Below are 21,540 nucleotides of genomic sequence, written 5' to 3' on the forward strand. Positions count from 1 at the left end.
ATGAAAAGACAAGGAAAGAAAGGACTACAAGCAATGCAGGTCAACTCAACTTTAGAAGAGGTAATAGCTGCAGCAGATGGAATGTCAGATAAAGAATTCAGGATTTACATGCTTAGGATGATCTGGAGACTGAAGGAAGACATTAGACAGCAAAATCAGACAATGAAAGATAACTTCGACAATGAATTACATAAACAAATCCAAGAAGCAAAAGATCAACTATATAGGGAGATAGAGGTTATAAAAAACAAACAAACAGAAATCCTAGAAATGCAGGAAGCCATAAACCAACTTAAAAACTCAAATGAGAATACTACCAGCAGAGTAGAACACTTAGAAGATAGAACACCAGACAATGAAGACAAAGTATTTCAACTTGGAATGAGCAATCTGTTCAACGAAATAATATGAGAAAACTTCCCAGACTTGAAGAATGAGACAGAATCCCAAACCCTAGAATTCTACAGGACACCGAATGTGCAAAATCATAAGAGATCCACACCTAGACACATTATAATGAAGATGCCCAAAATACAGAATAAGGAGAGAATTTTAAAAGCTTCAAGAGAAAGGAAGCAGATTACATTTAGGGGTAAACCAATCAGGATGACAGCTGATCTTTCAACACAGACTCTGAAAGCTAGAAGAACCTGGAACAACATATTTCAATTGCTGAAAGAAAATGGGTTCCGTCCAATTTTGTGTAGCCAGCAAAATTAACCTTCAGGATGGAAGATGAAATTAAAACCTTTCATGATAAACAAAAGTTAAAAGAATTTGCACCTAGAAAACCAATTCTTCAAAACATCCTCCGCAAAACATTACAGGAAGAGGAAATGGAAAATAACAATGAAAACCAACAGTGGGAGGTAGTACAGTAAAGGGAAAAAATAATCAAAGAGGAAAAACAATCCATGTTAAGTAACATAAATAAACAAATATGGCTGGAAGAACAATCCATATCTCAATAATCACCCTAAATGTTAATGGCCTAAACTCACCAATTAAGAGACACAGGCTAGTAGAATGGATCAAAAAAAAAAAGACCCAACAACATGCTGCCTACAGGAGATGCATTTGATAGGAAAAGACATACATAGACTGAAGGTGAAAGGTTGGGAAAAATCATATCACTCATTTGGACTTCGGAAACAAGCAGGAGTGTCCAAACTCATATCAAATAAAATAGATTTCATGCCAAAGTTACTCAAAAGGGATAAAGAGGGACACTACATACTGCTCAAGGGAACCATACACCAACAAGACATAACAATCATAAATATATATGCTCCAAACAATGGTGCAGCTATGTTCATCAAACAAACTCTTCTCAAGTTCAAGAGTCTAATAGACCACCATACAATAATTATGGGAAACTTCAACACACCTCTCTCACCACTGGACAGATCTTCCAAACAAAAGTTGAATAAAGAAACTATAGAACTCAATAATACAATTAATAACCTAGACTTAATTGACATATATAGAATATACCACCCAACATCAAGCAGTTACACTTTTTTCTCAGCAGCACATGAATCCTTCTCAAAAATAGATCATATATTATGTCACAGGGCAACTTTCAGACATTATAAAGTAGCAGAGATAATACCATGCATCTTATCTGATCATAATGGAATGAAACTGGAAATCAACGATAAAAGAAGGAAGGAAAAATCATGCATCACTTGGAGAAGAAACAATAGGTTATTGAATGATCAATGGGTTATAGAAGACATCAAGGAGGAAATTAAAAAATTCTTAGAGGGCTGGGGATGTGGCTCAAGCGGTGGCGCGCTCGCCTGGCATGCATGCGGCCCGGGTTCGATCCTCAGCACCACATACCAACAAAGATGTTGTGTCCGCCGAGAACTAAAAAATAAATATTAAAAATTCTCTCTCTCTCTCTCTCTCTCTCTCTCTCTCTCTCTCTCTCTCCTCTCTCACTCTCTCTTTAAAAAAAAAATAAATAAATAATAAAAAATAAAAAATTCTTAGAGATAAATGAAAACACAGACACAACATATCGGAATCTATGGGACACAATGAAAGCAGTTCTAAGAGGAAAATTCATTGCCTGGAGTTCATTCCTTAAAAAAAGAAAAAAACAACAAATAAATGATTTCACATTTCATCTCAAAATCCTAGGAAAAAGAAGAGCAAAACAACATCAAAAGAAGTAGAAGGCAAGAAATAATTAAAATCAGAGCTGAAATTAGTGAAATCGAAACAAAAGAAACAATTGAAAAAATTGACAAAACTAAAAGTTGGTTCTTTGAAAAAATAAATAAGATCCACAGACCCTTAAACATGCTAACGTAGAGAAGAAGAAAGAGAACTCAAATTACTAGCATATGGGATGAAAAAGGCAATATCACAACAGACACTTCAGAAATACAGAAGATAATTAGAAATTATTTTGAATCCTTATACTCCAATAAAATAGAAGATAGTGAAGGCATCGATAAATTTCTTAAGTCATATGATCTACCCAGATTGAGTAAGGAGGATATAGACAACCTAAACAGACCAACATCAATTGAGGAAATAGAAGAAACCATCAAAAGACTACCAACTAAGAAAAGCCCAGGACCGGATGGGTATACAGCAGAGTTTTACAAAACCTTTAAAGAAGAACTAATACCAATACTTTTCAAGCTATTCCAGAAAATAGAGAAAGAGGGAGACTTCCAAATTCATTCTACGAGGCCAACATCACCCTGATTCCTAAACCAGACAAAGACACTTCAAAGAAAGAAAACTACAGACCAATATCTCTAATGAATCTAGATGTAAAAATCCTCAATAAAATTCTGGTGAATCGAATACAAAAACATATCAAAAAGATTGTGCACCATGATCAAGTAGGATTCATCCCTGGGATGCAAGGCTGGTTCAATATACGGAAATCAATAAATGTTATTCACCACATCAATAGACTCAAAGATAAGAACCATATGATCATCTCGATAGATGCAGAAAAAGCATTCGACAAAGTACAGCAACCCTTCATGTTCAAAACTCTAGAAAAACTAGGGATAACAGGAACATAGCTCAATATTGTAAAAGCTATCTATGCTAAGCCTCAGGCTAGCATCATTCTGAATGGAGAAAAATTGAAGGCATTCCCTCTAAAATCTGGAACAAGACAGGGATGCCCTCTCTCACCACTTCTGTTCAACATAGTTCTCGAAACACTGGCCAGAGCAATTAGACAGACAAAAGAAATTAAAGGCATAAAAATAGGAAAAGAAGAACTTAAACTATCACTATTTGCAGCTGACATGATTCTATACCTAGAAGACCCAAAAGGGTCTACAAAGAAAATATTAGAACTAATAAATGAATTGAGCAAAGTGGCAGGATATAAAATCAACCCACATAAATCAAAGGCATTCCTGTATATCAGTGACAAATCCTCTGAAATGGAAATGAGGACAACCACTCCATTAAAAATATCCTCAAAAAAATAAAATAAAATACTTGGGAATCAACCTAACAAAAGAGGTGAAAGACTTATACAATGAAAACTACAGAACCCTAAAGAGAGAAATAGAAGAACATCTTAGAAGATGGAAAAATACACCCTGTTCATGGAGAGGCAGAACCAACATCATCAAAATGGCGATATTACCAAAAGTTCTCTATAGGTTTAATGCAATGCCAATCAAAATCCCAATGGCATTTCTTGTAGAAATAGATAAAGCAATCATGAAATTCATATGGAAAAATAAAAGACCCAGAATAGCAAAAACAACTCTAAGCAGGAAGTGTGAATCAGGCGGTATAGCGATAAAAGACTTCAAACTATACTACAGAGCAATAGTAACAAAAACAGCATGGTACTGGTACCAAAACAGGCGGGTGGACCAATGGTACAGAATAGAGGACACAGAAACCAATCCACAAAATTACAACTATCATAAAGGGGCTAAAAGCATGCAATGGAGGAAGGATAGCATCTTCAACAAATGGTGCTGGGAAAACTGGAAATCCATATGCAACAAAATGAAACTGAATCCCTTTCTCTCGCCATGCACAAAAGTTAACTCAAAATGGATCAAGGAGCTTGATATCAAATCAGAGACACGGCGTCTGATTGAAGAAAAAGTTGGCTATGATCTACACACTGTGGGGTCAGGCTCCAAATTCCTCAATAGGACACCCATAGCACAAGAGTTAATAACTAGAATCAACAAATTGGACTTACTCAAACTAAAAAGTTTTTTCTCAGCAAAAGAAACAATAAGAGAGGTAAATAGGGAGCCTACATACTGGGAACAAATCTTTATTCCTCACACTTCAGATAGAGCCCTAATATCCAGAGTATACAGAGAACTCAAAAAATTAAACAATAAGAAAACAAGTAACCCAATCAACAAATGGGCCAAGGACGTGAACAGACACTTCTCAGAGGAGGACATATAATCAATCAACAAGTACATGAAAAAATGCTCACCATCGCTAGCAGTCAGAGAAACGCAAATCAAAACTACCCTAAGATACCATATCACTCCAGTAAGATTGACAGCCATTATGAAGTCAAACAACAACAAGTGCTGGCGAGGATGTGGGGAAAAGGGTACACTTGTACATTGCTGGTGGGACTGCAAATTGGTGCGGCCAATTTGGAAAGCAGTATGGAGATTTCTTGGAAAGCTGGGAATGGAACCACCATTTGACCCAGCAATTCCCCTTCTAGGTATATTCCCTAAAGACCTAAAAAGAGCATACTACAGGGACACTGCTACATCCATGTTCATAGCAGCACAATTCACAATAGCAAGACTGTGGAACCAACCTAGATGCCCTTCAATAGACGAATGGATAAAAAAAATGTGGCATTTATACACAATGGAGTATTACTCTGCATTAAAAAATGACAAAATCATAGAATTTGCAGGGAAATTGATGGCATTAGAGCAGATTATGCTAAGTGAAGCTAGCCAATCCCTAAAAAACAAATGCCAAATGTCTTCTTTGATATAAGGAGAGTAACTAAGAACAGAGTAGGGAGGAAGAGCATGAGAAGAAGATTAACATTAAACAGGGATGAGAGGTGGGAGGGAAAGGGAGAGAGAAGGGAAATTGCATGGAAATGGAAGGAGACCCTCAGGGTTATACAAAATTACATACAAGAGGAAGTGAGGGGAAAGGGAAAAATAAAACAAGGGGGAGAAATGAATTACAGTAGATAGGGTAGAGAGAGAAGAGGGGAGGGGAGGGGAGGGAAGGGGGGATAGTACAGGATAGGATAGGCAGCAGAATACAACAGACACTAGTATGGCAATATGTAAATCAATGGATGTATAACCGATGTGATTCTGCAATCTGTATATGGGGTAAAAATGGGAGTTCATAACCCACTTGAATCAAAGTGTGAAATATGATACATCAAGAACTATGTAATGCTTTGAACAACCAACAATAAAAATTTAAAAAAAAATTACAAAGGAAAATGTTAAATTGTCTCTGATTGGAGATGACATAATCTAATATACAGAAAACCCTGAAGACTCCACAAAAAATTGTCAGAATTAATAAATGAATTCAGTAAGGTAGAAGAATATAAAATTTAAAAAATGTACAAAAATCTGTAATGTAATCTGTATACTAACAGTGCACTATCCGAAAATAAAGAAAATGGCTACAAAAATAATAAAAATACTTAGAAGTTAATTTATTAAATATCTGTTCATTGAAACTATAAAATGTTGATAAAAGAAACTGAAGATAGAAATAAATGGAAAATAATCCCATGTCCATGAATTAGAATATTATTAAAAATGTGCATACTACTCAAATTAACCTGCACATTCAATGCAATCCCTATCAAATTCTATGGCATTTTTCACAAAAACAGAGAAAATATTAAAATATATATATATATATATATATATATATATATATATATATATATATAACTACAAAAGACTCTGAATAGCCAAAGCAATCTTTTTTTTTTTTATTGGTCGTTCAAAACACTACATAGTTCTTAATACATCATATTACACGGTTTGATTCAAGTGGGTTATGAACTCCCACTTTTACCCCGTATACAGATTGCTGTATCACATCAGTTACCCTTCCATTGATAGACATATTGCCTTTCTAGTGTCTGATGTATTCTGCTGTCTGTCCTATTCTCTACTATCCCCCCTCCCCTCCCCTCCCCTCCCCTCCCCTTTTCTCTCTCTACCCCTTCTACTGTAAATCATTTCTTCCATTTGTATTATCTTGTCTTACCCCTCCTTTCCTCTTATATGCCATGCCAAAGCAATCTTTAAACAAAAAGAACAAAGTTGGAGGCATCATGCTATCTAATTTCAAAATATACTACAAAGGTATAGTAATCAAAACAATATGGTATTGGTTTAAAAACAGACACATGATAATGCAAGAGAACAGAGCAAGCACCCAGAAATAAATCCACACATTTATAGTCAATTTGCCTTTCAGCAATGATGCCAAGAACACATGACAGGGAAAGAATAAATAAACAGTGTTGGGAAAATTAAATATTCACATGCAGAAGACTGAAAACAGACCTTCATCTCAGATCATTTTAAAAAATCAACTCAAAATGGGTTGAAGATTTACATGTAAGACCTGAAATGTAAAACAACTAGAAAAAAAACACAAGGAAAAGCTCCATCACCTGGTGTGGGCAATGACTTTTTTTGTAAGAACCTAAACATACAAGCAACAAAAGCAAAAATAGGCAAATGAGACTACTTCAAACTAAAAAACTTCTGCAGGGATAATGTAACAACAGAGTTTAAAAAAAAAAAAACAGAATGGAAGAAAATGTTTGCAAAACAAACATTAATAATGAGTTAATATCTACATAAGGAACTCAAACAATTCAATTTTATAAAACATAATTCCATTAAAAATAATTAAAGAATCTGAATAGACACTTTTCAAAAGAAGATATATAAATGTCCAAGAAAAATCAAAATATGCTCAGAATGAGTAAATTATTAGAGAATTACAAATTAAACCCACAATGAGGTATCACCTCACAGTATCAGAATGGCTACTATTAAAAAGATGACATATAAAAAGCGTTTGAGAAGATGTGGACAAAGGGGAACCCTAAGGCTCTGTTGCTCGGAGTGTAAATTAGTACTGTCATTATGGAAAATAGTATGGAGGTTCCTCAAAATATTAAAATTAGAACTACCATATGATCTAGCAATCCCTTCACTGGGTGTGTAACCAAAGGAACTGAATTCAGTTTGTAAAATAGATAACTGCACTCTTGTGTTCCCTTGAAACATTACCCACAATAGCTAAAGTATGAAATCAACTTAAATGTCCATCAATGGATGAATAGAAAAAGAAAATTTTGTATATATTCACAATAAAATACCATCAATCTTTCAAAAGATGGAATTCCTGTCATTTGTGACAACAGGTCGAATCTGGAGGATACTATCCTAATGAAGTAAACTAAGCACAGAAAGACAAATTCTGCAAAGATTCACTTATTTATGGAATGTAACAAACTTGAACTTATAGAAGTAGAGAGTAGAACGAGAGTTAGCAGGAGTCAGATGGGAACTGAATTAGAGAGATATTGGTGAAAGGATACAAAATGTCAGTTAGATAGGAAGAACAAGCTTAAGAGATCAACTGTATAACATGCTGACTGAGAATACTTTGTATCCCTGAAAATTAATAAAATAACAGATTTTAAATATTATCACAAAAATGATAAGCCTGTATTTAATCATTTTATAATGTATATATCTTTTAAAACAATATATTATTCAGGATAAATATATATAATTTTTAAGGGCTAGAGTTGTAGCACAGTGGTAGAGCGCTTGCCTAGCACGTGTGAGCCACTGGGTTCAATCCTCAGCACCACATAAAAATAAGTAAAATAAAGGTCTATCAACAACTAAAAAATTTTTTTTTAATTTTTTTTTAATTGAGATATGCTTAAGGCCTATCAAAAGGCTAAAAATGGACTGTGAACCAAGACTGACTCCCAGAGCCCTTATTCTTAACTATAACTCCATGCTACCTGTTTTATTAGCAATATATATATATTTTTTTCCAACCCAATAAATGTATATCTACCCAAGCTTTTTAATGATTGCATAGCATTCCATTAGTGGTTTATAAACCTACATAAAAAGAACCTACAAACAATGTACATTTAGATTATTTCTAGTTTATTTCATTATTAAAAATTATTATGCTATGAAATACATCCTTCCTCTAAAACCTTCCCTTCCTTTTTCCAAAATCTACCTAAAATCAAGAAGTTTTTCCTTAACTGCTCTAGCCTACATTATTCCTTCTAGCCTATGAACACCTCCAGCCCCTTAGTTTGACCCAAGCTGTCTATAAAAAAAATCATTTAAGGGAGATTTTAAAAGGCAGTTTTCCAGCGCTTCAATGCAGATTAGGATAATCTGAATTTATAGGATTAGAGCACAAAAGGTCAGTATTGTTTGAAAGTCTTCACAAATTATTAGTCTTCACAATCTGTTTTTGGAATAATAATCCATACCACAGAGTTTGAAACTATAATTATGTTTAAATAAAAAGTATATGTGTCATCTAGAACTTCTTTTAGGGAACCAAGGAACACTTATTAAACAGGAATAAATTTAACCATAATAATCATAATAGTTGCATGTTTATCTGAAGACCTCCCATGAAATATTAAATGTGCATGTCCTATGTCAAATTGTACATATGAAGGTCTCAATTTTGAAAAAAATTATTTCAAAAGCAATTGAAATATTTTGACACAGATATGCAGCAGCCTTTTTAATGTATGATACCATCATAGAAGGGGCAAACGTTGCAAAGAAATTGATGGACATAAGCTTAAGTTTATTCAGATAGGCAGCAACTGGGCTGGGGTTGTAGCTCAGTGGTAGAGCACTTGCCTAGCACATGTGAAACACTGGATTCTATCTATCCTCAGCACCACATAAAAGTAAATAAATAGAGGTATTGTGTCTATGACTAAAATATGTGTGTGTGTGTGTGTGTGTGTGTGTGTGTGTATATATATATATATATATATATATATATATATATATATATTTAAATGGGCAGCAAATAAAAGGCCTTATTTTTATTTAGAAAAAATAGAAGAGTAAACCTAAATATAGTTTACTAACCTGTTTATTGTTCTCTGCCATGGAAAGCTGCAATGCCAAGAGCATGGAGTCTGCGCCACACAGAGTAGTTCTTTCAGAATCACAAAGAACATGCCAGTTCCTTCTAAATGCTTTAATCATGTCCAAGACAGACTTCTGGTTAAGCACAGCCATTCCCTTAAAGTAGGACAGAATACAATGTTAAAGTGCCTTATTTTAATTGGAAATTAACATTTAACATGTGTAAGCAAGCACAGTTAGAAGGAGGGGGGGAAGTAGTAAATGAGAGAGTATTTCATATTTACCAAGATTGTTGTTAATTAAATTCAGGAAAACAGAATAATACAATTTTTGCTCAATCATATTTTCCTCTACTTTAGTTTTCTTAAGCCAAATCTTTTGAAATAACAAAATTCAACCTTCAATTCTGAAAATTCACAAAAAAACATGAATTCTGCAAACTTATAATTAAAGACGCAGACATAACTAATTAAAGCTGTATTTTTAAAATATTTATTTTGAGATAGATGGTAGTTTAAGGGTGGGAAAAGCCAATTTCCTCCCATCTCTATATTGTTCCAAAAGTGGTGGTCTATTTTTCAACCCTTTGAATCTGGGCCAGTCTTGTGACTTAATTTTACCAATATCATGTGATGAGAATGTCATATGGGAATTTGAAGACAAGGCCTTAGGAGGTGCAGAAGAGTTAATGCATCAAGAATGACTGCTAACATTGGCAGCTAGATTCTGGGAACTTAGATTTCAGGAGGGTTTCCAATAAAAGTAATTCACTGTGCTAAACTATTTGTACAAATAATACAGTTTATGACGAACATTTGGTCTCCTTCTGAGTCTGGAATTTTGGTAAATGCCAGACAGAGCACACCTATGTGCTCAGCCCCCAGTTAAAAAAACAAAATAACAAAACAACAACAACAACAACAACAACAAAACAAAACCTGGCACTAAGTCTCTACTAAGTCTTCCCCAATAGATACATTTCATGTGTATTGTCACCTGTTTCTGGTTGATTCCTGAGGAAGAGGACCTTTAGAAGCTTATACCTGGTCTCCTTGGACTTTGCCCCATATTCCTTTTTCCTTTGCACTGTTGTTTTGTATCCTTTTGCTGTAATAAATTATATCCATGACTATGACTATATGCGGAGTACTTTGAATCCTCCTAACAAATCATCCATTCTGGGTTTTGAGGACCTCTCACTATATTGTGGCCCTGAGACTGCTGTATTAAAAAGTTCATGCTAGCCTCCTGAAATGGACACATGACAGAGAACCACAGCACTCCATGTGAAACTTATACCAACTCACAGGTGAATGAGGGAGGTGACCTTACACTACCTAGCCTCAGTCAACCTGCCAGATGAATGTCAGCAACATGAGTGATCTCAGGCAAGACCAGCAGGACAATGACCTAGCTGAGTACAGTACCAAACTGCTGACCTACAGAACCATTAAAAAAAAGGTTGTTATTTTACAGTCACAAATTTTGAGGTGGTTTGTTGCCACAGCAATAGACAACCAATGAAAGAGCTAACATTTAGGAATTATGTGGTGTCAGATACTTTTCAAAAGCTTAATATTGATTACCCCACTCAACTCCTAAAAGTACCATATCAAGGTAAAGCCTATTATTATCCTCATTTCACACCTGAAGAAAATAATGCACATGTCACTCAGCTAGTAAATGGCCAAACAGGCATAAATATAGATTTCTAAGTCCATAAGCTGGACTCTTAAATCACTATATTTCATAACTTCTTCTCATGCTGACAAAAGCCCTTCAAAATAACCTGATGTTGTGCCAATGTTTTATATACACAAGGCAGCCAATTCCTTTCTCTGAGTTTACAAATATGCCTGCTAAGATTTTTTCCCATTTTCTTTTAACTACCCAAGTCTCCAACACATTCTTCACATGTGGTATTTTCCATACACATCCTATTTACTGACTCCTCAGTTATCCTTTTGTTCTTATGAAGCATAAACAGAATCCCAGATGTTTACTAGGTACCTAAGGTTTGTACAATGAAGAAAAAGGGTATATGCCATCTGCAAAATAATAATTTAAATTACAGACATAATCTGTAATACAATTTAAAAACACAGGTAGCAGACCATACATAGCTAAGTTATATTTCTCTTCAAAATACCACCTCCATCTCTTAAAAAGAAGAACATGAAGAAGTAAAGCATCAGCACCAGTGATATTACCAGTTTACTTGAAATAAAATTTCAGCAGATTCCTTACTGGTATTTTTTTTAAAGATACTATGAGTTGAGATTCCTGTAAGTGAAAACTCATCTAGAATTAGATCATTCTGAATCCTGGCTCCAACTACTTACTAGTTATGGGATCTTGGCCAACTTATATCACTTGTCCTGCCTTAGTTTCCTTGAACTGAAAATAAAAATAGTTCCTATGTGTAGGGTTTTGTGAGAGTAATGAGAAAATGACATAAATACATACAAAGCTTTTGGAACAGTGCTTGGCACATAAAAAAGCACATAACCTATTATCACACATTATGAGATTCTAAGTCATTTTTGCTTGTTTTTGTTTTTGGTACTGGGGATTGAAACCAGGGGAACTTTACCACTGAGCTCCATTTCCAGTCCTTGAACTTGCAATCTTCCTGCCTCAGCCTCTGGAACTGCTGGGATGATAGGCATGTGCCACCCTGCCTGGCTGTAGATTATTTTGAGTTAAAATTGAAACAACATTACATCGGGCACAGTGGTATACACCTGCAATTCCAGAAACTCCTGAGGCTAAGGTAGAAGGATTGCAAGTTCAAGGCCAGCCTCCGCAAATTTAGCAAGACTGTCGCAAAATAAGGATAAGAGCTGGAAGCATCACTAGGCTAAATTCTCAGTTCCAAAATACCAAAAGAGAGAAGGATAAGAAGAAGGCGGGGGAAACACTAATGGTGACTAAACACCAACCAAGAGTCTCATCTAGGGGTCAGCAAATTTTTTGGAGAGAACAAATAGCAAACATTTGAGACAAGCAGGCCATATCATCTGTGTCATAACTACTTTACCTTATAGTATGAAAATAGTCGTGGACAAAATATAAACAAATGAGCATAGCTGTGATCCAATAAAATTTTATTTATGGACACTGAAATTTGTGTTTTCATATAATTTGCACGTCACAAAATATTCTTCATTTTTTTTCTCCCAACTATTTAAACATGTAAAGTCCACTGTTAGTTCAGAAGCCAACTGTACAAGAACAGGAAGTGCAAATGGTTTGCCAACCTCTAATCTAGTTCCTGTTCTTCTAGTAGCTCTTCCAGTGGCTGTGTGAACCTAGTTAATAAGCTTTACACCTGGCTGCCCAGTAGAGGTATCAGAACACTGAAAATCTAATTTTTCAACTTACCTTCCAGCCAGTTGTCAATGAGAGGAATCAATGAGAGACTTTATGTGCAAGCACTTTGCAGGCTACACTGTACAAAAAGAGCCTTAAAATGTGGCCTTAGTAATAAACACTTATTTTTAAAAACTCTACTCCAAGGTGCACTGGAGCAAAAAATATATATACATATGAAACAGAAAATTCTCACTGGGGGGCAAAGTGAGATGGTTGATAGAAATATACTTTGGATTCAGATACAGCCGAATTCACACTCAGACCCCTTATTGGTTAGTTCTACGCTTTGGGGTATTTAAAATCTTTTATGAGCATCTGCAGAAAGGGTAAGATAATTTCTACCTAATAAAATGATGAGGCATTAATGAAAAAATTATACAACCCACTTAATGCTGAGCATTTAGTAGGTACTAAATAAAAATGGCAGTTGATGCTGTTATTATCAGAAGCCAGGTCCTAAATATTCCTTGGGTGCAAATCATAACAAAGGAAGAGGGGAATTGTGGAATTGGAGTCCGCCTACATCGTAGAACTAGAATCCTGATTTCCTGCCTTTCTAATGGACTTTAAGCAAGCCTCCATGAACCTCAATCTTCCAATCTGCAGGATCCCTCGGGATCTTTCAGCTCCAGCACAAAATACTGTGAACTCTGTCCAATGCCTGCTGACCCAATAGTCTTTAGAGAAAGCCACTACACAAAACCCCAGATGGTCACTTAGCACTGTGCTGTCACCGAAACGCTCAGACAAGCCGCATTTTGAATCGTCACGCAAAGTAGGAATGGCGGGCAAGGAGAAAGCGAGACTCACTTAGCTCAGAGAAGACCCAGGAGGTGCAAATCTCAGGGAGGTAAGGCCCCTCACGACTACAGATTGACCGCTGTTCAAGTAGCTGCGGGTTACATTTCAAATATCGCGGGAGGGCTCGGGAACCAATCGCTGCGCTTGCCCTTCGACCCGGAAGCAGAGGCACGCTCGCCGCTGCAGCCCGCAGCAGAGACCAGCTCCCTCCAGGTCGCTTCCCCGCCTTCTCCGGTGCGTAGCGTGCGGGCGATCCAGGGGGCCTTCGCCGGTCGCTGCGGGTCCACTCTAACCCTGTCCCCCAGGAGCTCTTCCCTTTGATCTCGGTCTCAGGGAGGCGGGTTGTCACGGGACGCACCTGGCTCTGGGAGAGGCTTGGGAGTTATCTTGTTCCTTCCCTCTTCATCTGCCTTTCCACTCTGTGACTTGAGTGGGCAAGTCCCAGCTCTCCGGGTACAGTGAAGCCCTGTGAGTGTATTGGCACCAGGCTTTCAAGAGCAATAGGTGAGGTACCGAGTCTCGATCTCCAAACTCTGGCACTTGCATCTCTCTCTGCATTGGAGGACTTCTCACCTGCTGGTTACCCTTAACACGTGTCCAGTCCTGGATGCGCATTCATTAAGGTTATTAGTATATAAGCTCCCTGAGGGGTAAGACTTATCTCATTCTCAGTACAGACTCAGACACTTGTTTTTTCATTTGTTTTTTTTTAATTTTTTTTTTTTTAGTTGTAGATGGACACAATGCCTTTATTATTATTATTTTATTATTTTTTTTTAGCGTAGTGCTGGGGATCGAACCCAGTGCCTCACGGATGCTAAAGCACTGTACCACTGAGCCACAACCCTGGCCCCCAGATATTTGTTTTCATTGCCGAGTCCAGCTGTTTTCAGAACAGTTCGTGTGTGTGTGTGTGTGTGTGTGTGTGTGTGTGTGTGTGTGTTGTAGATGGACATAATATTTTTATTTATTTTTATGTGGTGTTGAGGATCAAACCCAGTGTCTCATACGTGCTAGGCAAGTGCTCTGCCACTGAGCTGCAACTCCAGCTCTTCTGATGTTTTTTAAAATGTATATATTTTTGCTCTTTAAAATTCATAATTCTCATGCAGGAATGCTATTTTCAGAGTGCACTCTAAGTCCTGACAGGTTAGTTGAGGTTTTGTGCCCAGTTTTGTAAATCAGTCACACATGTTGGCCCTCTAGATCCTCCAGGATCTGTATTTTATATCAGCTTATGTTATGGCACTTTTCACACCTAGTCATAACTATCCTTGTTGGTGATTTCCTTCAAGGAAAGAGGCCATCTTTTGTTTGTTTTGTTTCCTCTAGCACCAGTGCCCAACACAATAAAATCTTTCAAGTCCTGGCTTTTGTTTATGAGCTTAACAAATTAACCACCTAAAGCCTTGATGCCTTGGTTTTTAAAATGGGATCAACAGGTATTACCTGTTTTTAGGTTAGTGCGAATATTAGGGGTATGCCAGTAAAATGCTAAACAGGTACCTACAAATACTGTTTCATAAATTTTTAACTATTATTAATTTCTTATGAATATACTTTCTTTTAAAATGATTCCTTTTTTTTTTTTTAATCCAACCCAGGGCCTTGTGCATATGAGGCAAGCACTCTACCAACTGAGCTATATCCCCAAGCCATAAGATGATTCCATCCTTATTCTTTTATTAATTTTTCATTAAATTATATTTATTCATATTCTAGGCCTTAATAATAATGCCAACAATATCATGTTCATAAACATTTAGTACTTTTTCAAGATAAAACAGTGTTTTCAACTAATAGCATTTGTTTGAAGGTTGCTATGGGGTTTAAATGAGATATTGTACATAAAGCACCTACCACAGAACTTAAAATGTTATTTATTCATAGTCATAGCATTATCATTTTGCAATAGAAATAAAAATGTTGTCTTATAATTTTAATTAAAATATTTCCACAATATATATTAAAAAAAAAGATGATTCCATCTTTAAGTACTCAGTGTATCTTTTAATTAATCTAGACACAATTTTATGATGTTATATACAAGGGTATCATGAATGTGGTAAAGAGGAAAGCTGCAGAACAGTGCTTAATTATAAATAGTTAAAGTGAAGGGTTTTTTCCCTGTATCTTCTGTCCCTTGATAAGTACTCTAAATGCTTTTGGGGATCTGCCTTTGACAATGCAATACCAAACCTTATTTTGAATCATCTGTTAAATGACTAACACTGACCACTTCTAAATATGTCTGTGCTATCATCCACAGTTTCTCGACATTGTGCAGTGGAGATATTCTATTTCTACAACTGCTCCGGTTTTGACATACAAGATGAAGCAAGATCCCACAAGAAATGCTGCCTACACTGTGGATTGTGACGATTATGTACATGTGGTAGAATTTAATCCCTTTGACAGTGGGGATTCAGGAAATCTAATTGCATATGGTGGCAATAATTATGTGGTTATTGGCACATGTACATTTCAGGTTAGTGCACAAACTACAGTGAATGATAGTGAAAATATTTCACTGATAAGAAATTTATACAAAGTTAAACTTTGAAAGTATATTGAATTTTAGTGCAAAAAAAATATGAAGACCCACAGAGAAGGATATTCCCAGTAATATATGCTTGAGATTTGTGCAAACATTATATAAATGAAAACGTAGAGTATGAAGTTCCTTTTTTGCCTATGAGTAGAAATGAAATATTGTGGTAATTAAAGGCTACGAGTAACTGAATATTGGTATGCACAGAAAAAGTTCAAATCCAGTTAATTGCAGTTTTTCTATATTCTGCTTTTACATAGGAAATAAGGTCATATTGAGAGCTTAAAAAGTCTTCCAGGAGAATTTACAACTTTCATGATATTCAGTTTTCTTATTAATTTGTTCTCACTTTTTACATTTAAAATATATATCTAAAGTATATGAGATATGGGATCGTGTTTAAGTGAGCAGGCAGGTCAGCATAGCCCTTAAGAGCATAAATTCTGGAGCCAGAATACCTGGGTATTTTACTTCTGCTTGGCTGTACCTCTGAACAACTGCACAGTCTTGAGCAAGTACTTATCCTCTCCTATAATCATTAGAATATAATGCTCAAAAGGACTTTTTGAGGATATGATGAGTTAGTGTGTATAAAATTTCTAGATGCCATCTGGTACATTGCAATCTGTATATGTTTTAATTATCATTGATAATGGTAGTTGTGATAGTTGTAGCCCCATATTTAACACCAGAGTAAGATTGCTTTGTGGTGAGCACACACAGTGTTTTCTTACAGGAAAGCTACTACATGTAAGAGCCTAAATAATTAAAGCTTTAACCATCTGGAATCTATGGCTAATCCTTTGTTGATTGGGATATTATTCATAGAACTATATTTCTCAAATTAGAATTAATCAATGAGGTAGTTTGGCAGTCCCCAATTTTCAAAGGTTTAAAATAACTATTATTAAAGTGATGTTATAAACATTATTTCCTCTTTCACTTAAGAGACAAGTTTCATATCTTGAACAGTTTTGTCATCAGAATGCAATTTAGCATTTTATAGTACAATAAATGTGTAAAGTTATACAAAATTAGGATGCATTCATATTTATCCTAAAGGGAAGTATATATTTAAGGTTTTAGTTTGTTGTTATTTGAGTAAAACATGAGAACTCTTAGGCTACCCCACATTGTCTTATTAGGTAGGGGTAGGAGTTTGTAACTTTTAGCCTACATTTGCCCCTTGACCTAATTTCAGCTGGAATGCTAGATTAGGATGATAAAAAGTCATATAATTAAGATAATGTAACATACTTTTGAGAAAGACCAAGGAGAAATAATTTCTCTCATGTAGTCCAGTAATAGAATAAAACAGCCCCCTACAGGTGAAACAAACTTTCTGCTTCATTATTTTAACATTGGTAAATGTAAACACAGACTTTGAAAAATGTTTATCTCTAGCTTATGATCAGTTAAAACATGTTTTGGGAGAAAGTCAAGAAGGGAGAACAAATTAGGAAAAAGGAAAGACAGAGATAATGGATAGAAGTGGGGAAAATGACTCAGTGAGAAAAGAGAACAAGTGAAAGCATTTGTATTATTCCATTATGGTTTGTAGTGACATGCATTGTCTTGAATGATTCTCAGACCTGGGAGTTGGCTATGTAGATCTTATCTCCAAATTACCTAGGGAAAAATTAGATTTTGTATTATTTTAGCATATAGTGATCACATCATATTCTAAGCCAGGCATTACAAATGCAGTTAAACAAAACAGTTCCTTTTCTTTCAGAATTTATATTCTGCTTCAGAAAAGTTCAGGGATTTGCATGATTAGGAAATGAAAAAAATAGGATCTAGACCCTATGCTTATACTTTTTTTTTCTTTTCCTGTGCTTCTGTTCAAGAAGGTAGATAAAACAGTTCTGAAAGAGCTGAGTTCCATTAGTTTGGCCTTGAGGATTCAGAATAAGTTAATCTCTTTGAAGTTATTTTTTTAATCTAGTTAAACCTACTAAACATTCCTAGTCTCTCATCCTAGAACCTTCAGGTTTAATAGCACTCAAGTTTCATGCCTCTTGACTTTTTTTTTTTTTTTTAAGTTGCTCAAGACAGTACAATGATCCTGACATATCATACATTTGATTCAAATGGGATATGAACTCTTAAGAGAAAACTATGCAAAGTATATTGCATTGAGAGATTTTGACATTCCTATCAGAAAGGCAATTCTTATTATAAGACTGTTAGGAAAATACTGATTTTGAATTTCAGTGGAACAGTTTTCAGAACCTAAAGCTGTCATTTTGAGTATGATAGAAATGTGAGTGGAATGATATAGTACTATTGACTGATGTCATGCAATTGTCAAATATTCATTAAGTGCATGGTAGTTGCCAGGAAAATACAAAAGCAAAAACCCTGCCCTCAAGGAGATATGTAAATCTAAAGCAGTGCAATAGAAGCCCTATGTATAAAGGACAAAAGAAGCATGAAAGTTTCTAAGTCTATTCAGAGAGTCTTCATTAAAGAATTAAGATATCTAGTTGGACTTGAATGAGAACATTGATTTAGGCAAGCACATTGTTTTTATGTGGCACATGAAGCTGAGAAGGATACCTTAATGCTGTGGATAATAGACTTCATTTATTGAGCACCTGTTATATGTCAGGTTGTGTTTAGATCCAAATGTTATTTAATAGATTGGATTTATGGGCTCAGTTGAGCAAGCTAAAATTGAATATAAAGTCTTAAAATGATAGACTGTTATATCTGAAAGAGAGAATTGTGACTTAAGAGTTTTTAGTCATCTGTGTGTTCACCATGAATCAGTACTGCCAAAGGGAGCTAATTCAGTACTGTCCAATAGGAATATAATATGAGCACAAATATCAATTTAAATATTGTAGTCATCTAAAAACTTCAAAAACAGGTGAAATTAAACTTTAACATTTTTTACCCACTATATCTAGAATATTACACATGTAATCAGTGCAGAAATTAATGGCTGGCTGAACATGGTGGCATGTACCTGTAATCACAGCTACTGGGGAAGTTAGGGCAGGAGGATGACGAGTTTGAGGTTACCTTGGGCAATATAGGGAGATCTGTTTGAAAAAAAGTAGAAAGTTTTTAATGATATATTATTTTCATAATCTTTTAAATCATCTAGTATGTTTTACACCTTATAAAGTGTACATCTCAAATTGAACTAGCCACATTTCAAATGCTTTAGGTCATGTGGCTAGTGGCTACAATATCAGATAGCACAGTTCTCTTATCTTCCTCTGTAAGTTGACAGTAATATTTATAACCATAACCTTCAGTTCTCAGCAATATATTATGATTCAGAGAAGATAATATATTTGAAGACAAATTTCAGTGTAAGTTTAAACTCATGGGAGTGCAAACTTTTTCAGATGTTCTGCTAGAGATTAAAGCATTAAAGAAACAAACTAGATAAACTTCACAGTCTTGTCTAACTGAAATTCTGTGTTTGGCATTAAATAGGTGTGTGCTAATGCATTTTAAACCCTTAGAAGAGCCCTTTCATCAACATGGCTGATGTCTCAACCTCAAATTTTTGGAGCCTTGTATAATCATTTCTATTATAGCAAGTTTTCCAGAGTCTGTTAATTTCCTGACTATACAATACTGCCTGCACCTCAGATTGATCCCAAAATAGCATTCATCTCTGCCTATACCACACATGCACTCTATCCTTTTTGTTGGCTCAATGACAGACAGTGCTGCCAGGGGAAAAAAAAAAGTTTCACTGGTAATTCATAATACTCAAGCTATATACAATCCCTGAGATTGAGCCCATGACCACCTAATGATTCCATGTATAATTTTCAACAAATAAAGGACCTGATTTTTCACTACTATTGTTATAGGGACAAAATAATGTGCATTTTTATTTGAAAACTCTATTTTGAGAAGATTGTTTTGTCAGGTGTGGAAAAGTAAATGTAATCCAAACTATGAAGTCAGCTGTGATTAGTCTCCTAAACTTATTTTAAAATTGCTTAGTGGTTGCTATCTTGGCATATCTGACTGTTAGCTATATAGCTATTATACACACACGTTGTAAAGCACTAAAATTTGGCAGAGTGTTTCTTTCCTTGATAGGTGTATTTCTGTTTTCCCCTTTCATTTACAGAAAAGCTTTTGCTATTAACTCTAAATTCATCTGATATTTAAAGTCATTTTCAAAGGATATCTGAATTATGTAGAGAAAGATAATGTGTAGTATGTCTGTGAAGATAAAAGATAATGTGTAGTATGTCTTGGCTAAGATCCCGAAGCCTGCCGTGGGGAAAATCAACACATCTACTTGGATGCAAGTAGAGTACATTTATGAAATATTACATTTAGTTGAAGTTGAAGGGAATTCTTAAAACTGGCCTTCAGGTAATCCTGTTTATACAGACATATATTCCATTATATATCAAGTATCACCTGCTCTGGATTTTTCTCTGATATTTTATAATCCCATAGTTCTATAAAAGATGACTAGCATTACTTAGTACTGAACATTCGTTTGGCAAATTTGTAAAATTGTTTGCCTTAATCTTTAGAAAATTTGGTTCAGGTAATGGTTTAAATGGAAGAATGATTTATTTTTAAATTTTAGTATTTTATGCTCATAAAAATATGTATTTAAAAATAGTTATTATCTAGATAAGTTATAATGAAAAGTAATAAAGTGGATCCCTGTATACTCCCTACTACCTAGCCTAGGAAAGGGATATTAGCAATTCCTTTGAAGACCTGTGAATATCCCACTACTTCCATTCTGTCTCACACTAAGGGGTAACCATGTTTGAAATTTTGTATTGTTGCTTCCTTATTTTTCTTTATAGCATTTTTATGTATGTATATTCCAAATCACTATGTTTTCATGTTTTAAATTTTATTTCAATCTTTTAAACTTTGTTGTTCTTGTTTAACAGTGTATTTATTAGATTCCTCCAAGTTGAAGTTCCTTTATTTTCAGCATTGTATGATATAACATGACAATTTATTTATTCCTATACTGTTGGGTTACTTTTCATTTTCTGGTGTAGAACAATTGTCAATATGCATGTTCTTATCATGTTTTCAGTTTACATTTTACACACACATACATACACATTCCTTTTCATTTTTTCCACTTTAGTTGTTTAGAAGTTTTATATGGTATTTCTCTATTTCATAATGATTACCAAAGACATTTGAACACCAATATTTAATTGAGTCAAAATTAATATCTTTACCTTCATTCTGAAGAAGACAAATCCTTTCACATTTAACTGTCCTCCTCACTGCTCCAGATTTTTGTTCAGTATTTTAGTTTTCCTTCCTTTTTCCTCTTGTTTTAACTCACAAATTAGATATTGCTGTTTTACATAACTAATATTTGTTTGTATTTACCCACCTGTTAGCCTTCAGTTTTTTACTCCTTGTTCCTTTCATTTCAAGCTTTCTGAGATCACTCTTCTTCTCCCAAAGCATATTCTTTGCTTCAAGAGTTGGCAAATGTTTTCATTAAAGGGACAGATAGTAAATATTTTATGCTTTGCCAAGCTCTCAGGACTCTGTTAACAATGTTACTCTTTGTTTTTTGATTTTCTTTTCACAACACCTTAAAAATGTAAAAATGATTCTCAGCTCATGAAACTTGTAAAACAGGCCATGGGCCAGATTTGGCCCTTGAATTATAGTTTGCCAGTCCCAGAT

The 21,540-nt window shown here is 35.0% G+C and overlaps 2 protein-coding genes across 29 annotated transcripts in view; one reads left to right on the forward strand and one right to left on the reverse strand.

Annotated features, from left to right (window-relative positions):
• Parpbp (PARP1 binding protein) overlaps positions 1 to 9,302 on the reverse strand; it is a 49,961-nt gene extending 40,659 nt beyond the window's left edge. For all 27 annotated transcript variants that reach the window (XM_077798651.1, XM_077798657.1, XM_077798648.1 and 24 more), the window contains exon 1: positions 9,150 to 9,302. In XM_077798651.1, coding sequence (XP_077654777.1) covers positions 9,150 to 9,302 — 153 coding nt within the window. The remainder of the gene's footprint in view (positions 1 to 9,149) is intronic.
• A 4,200-nt stretch (positions 9,303 to 13,502) lies between these two features.
• Nup37 (nucleoporin 37) overlaps positions 13,503 to 21,540 on the forward strand; it is a 43,604-nt gene continuing 35,566 nt past the window's right edge. The window contains exons 1-2 of one of the 2 annotated variants that reach the window (XM_026397838.2): positions 13,503 to 13,559; positions 15,595 to 15,813. In XM_026397838.2, the coding sequence (XP_026253623.1) occupies positions 15,658 to 15,813 (156 nt within the window). In that variant the 5' untranslated portion in view covers positions 13,503 to 13,559; positions 15,595 to 15,657. Of the gene's footprint in view, positions 13,560 to 13,653; positions 13,830 to 15,594; positions 15,814 to 21,540 lie in introns of those variants that run through there. The other variant, XM_026397846.2, reaches the window with a different exon arrangement.

This window comes from Urocitellus parryii, chromosome 5 (genome assembly GCF_045843805.1).
Source record: "Urocitellus parryii isolate mUroPar1 chromosome 5, mUroPar1.hap1, whole genome shotgun sequence".
Lineage (NCBI taxonomy): Eukaryota > Metazoa > Chordata > Mammalia > Rodentia > Sciuridae > Urocitellus > Urocitellus parryii.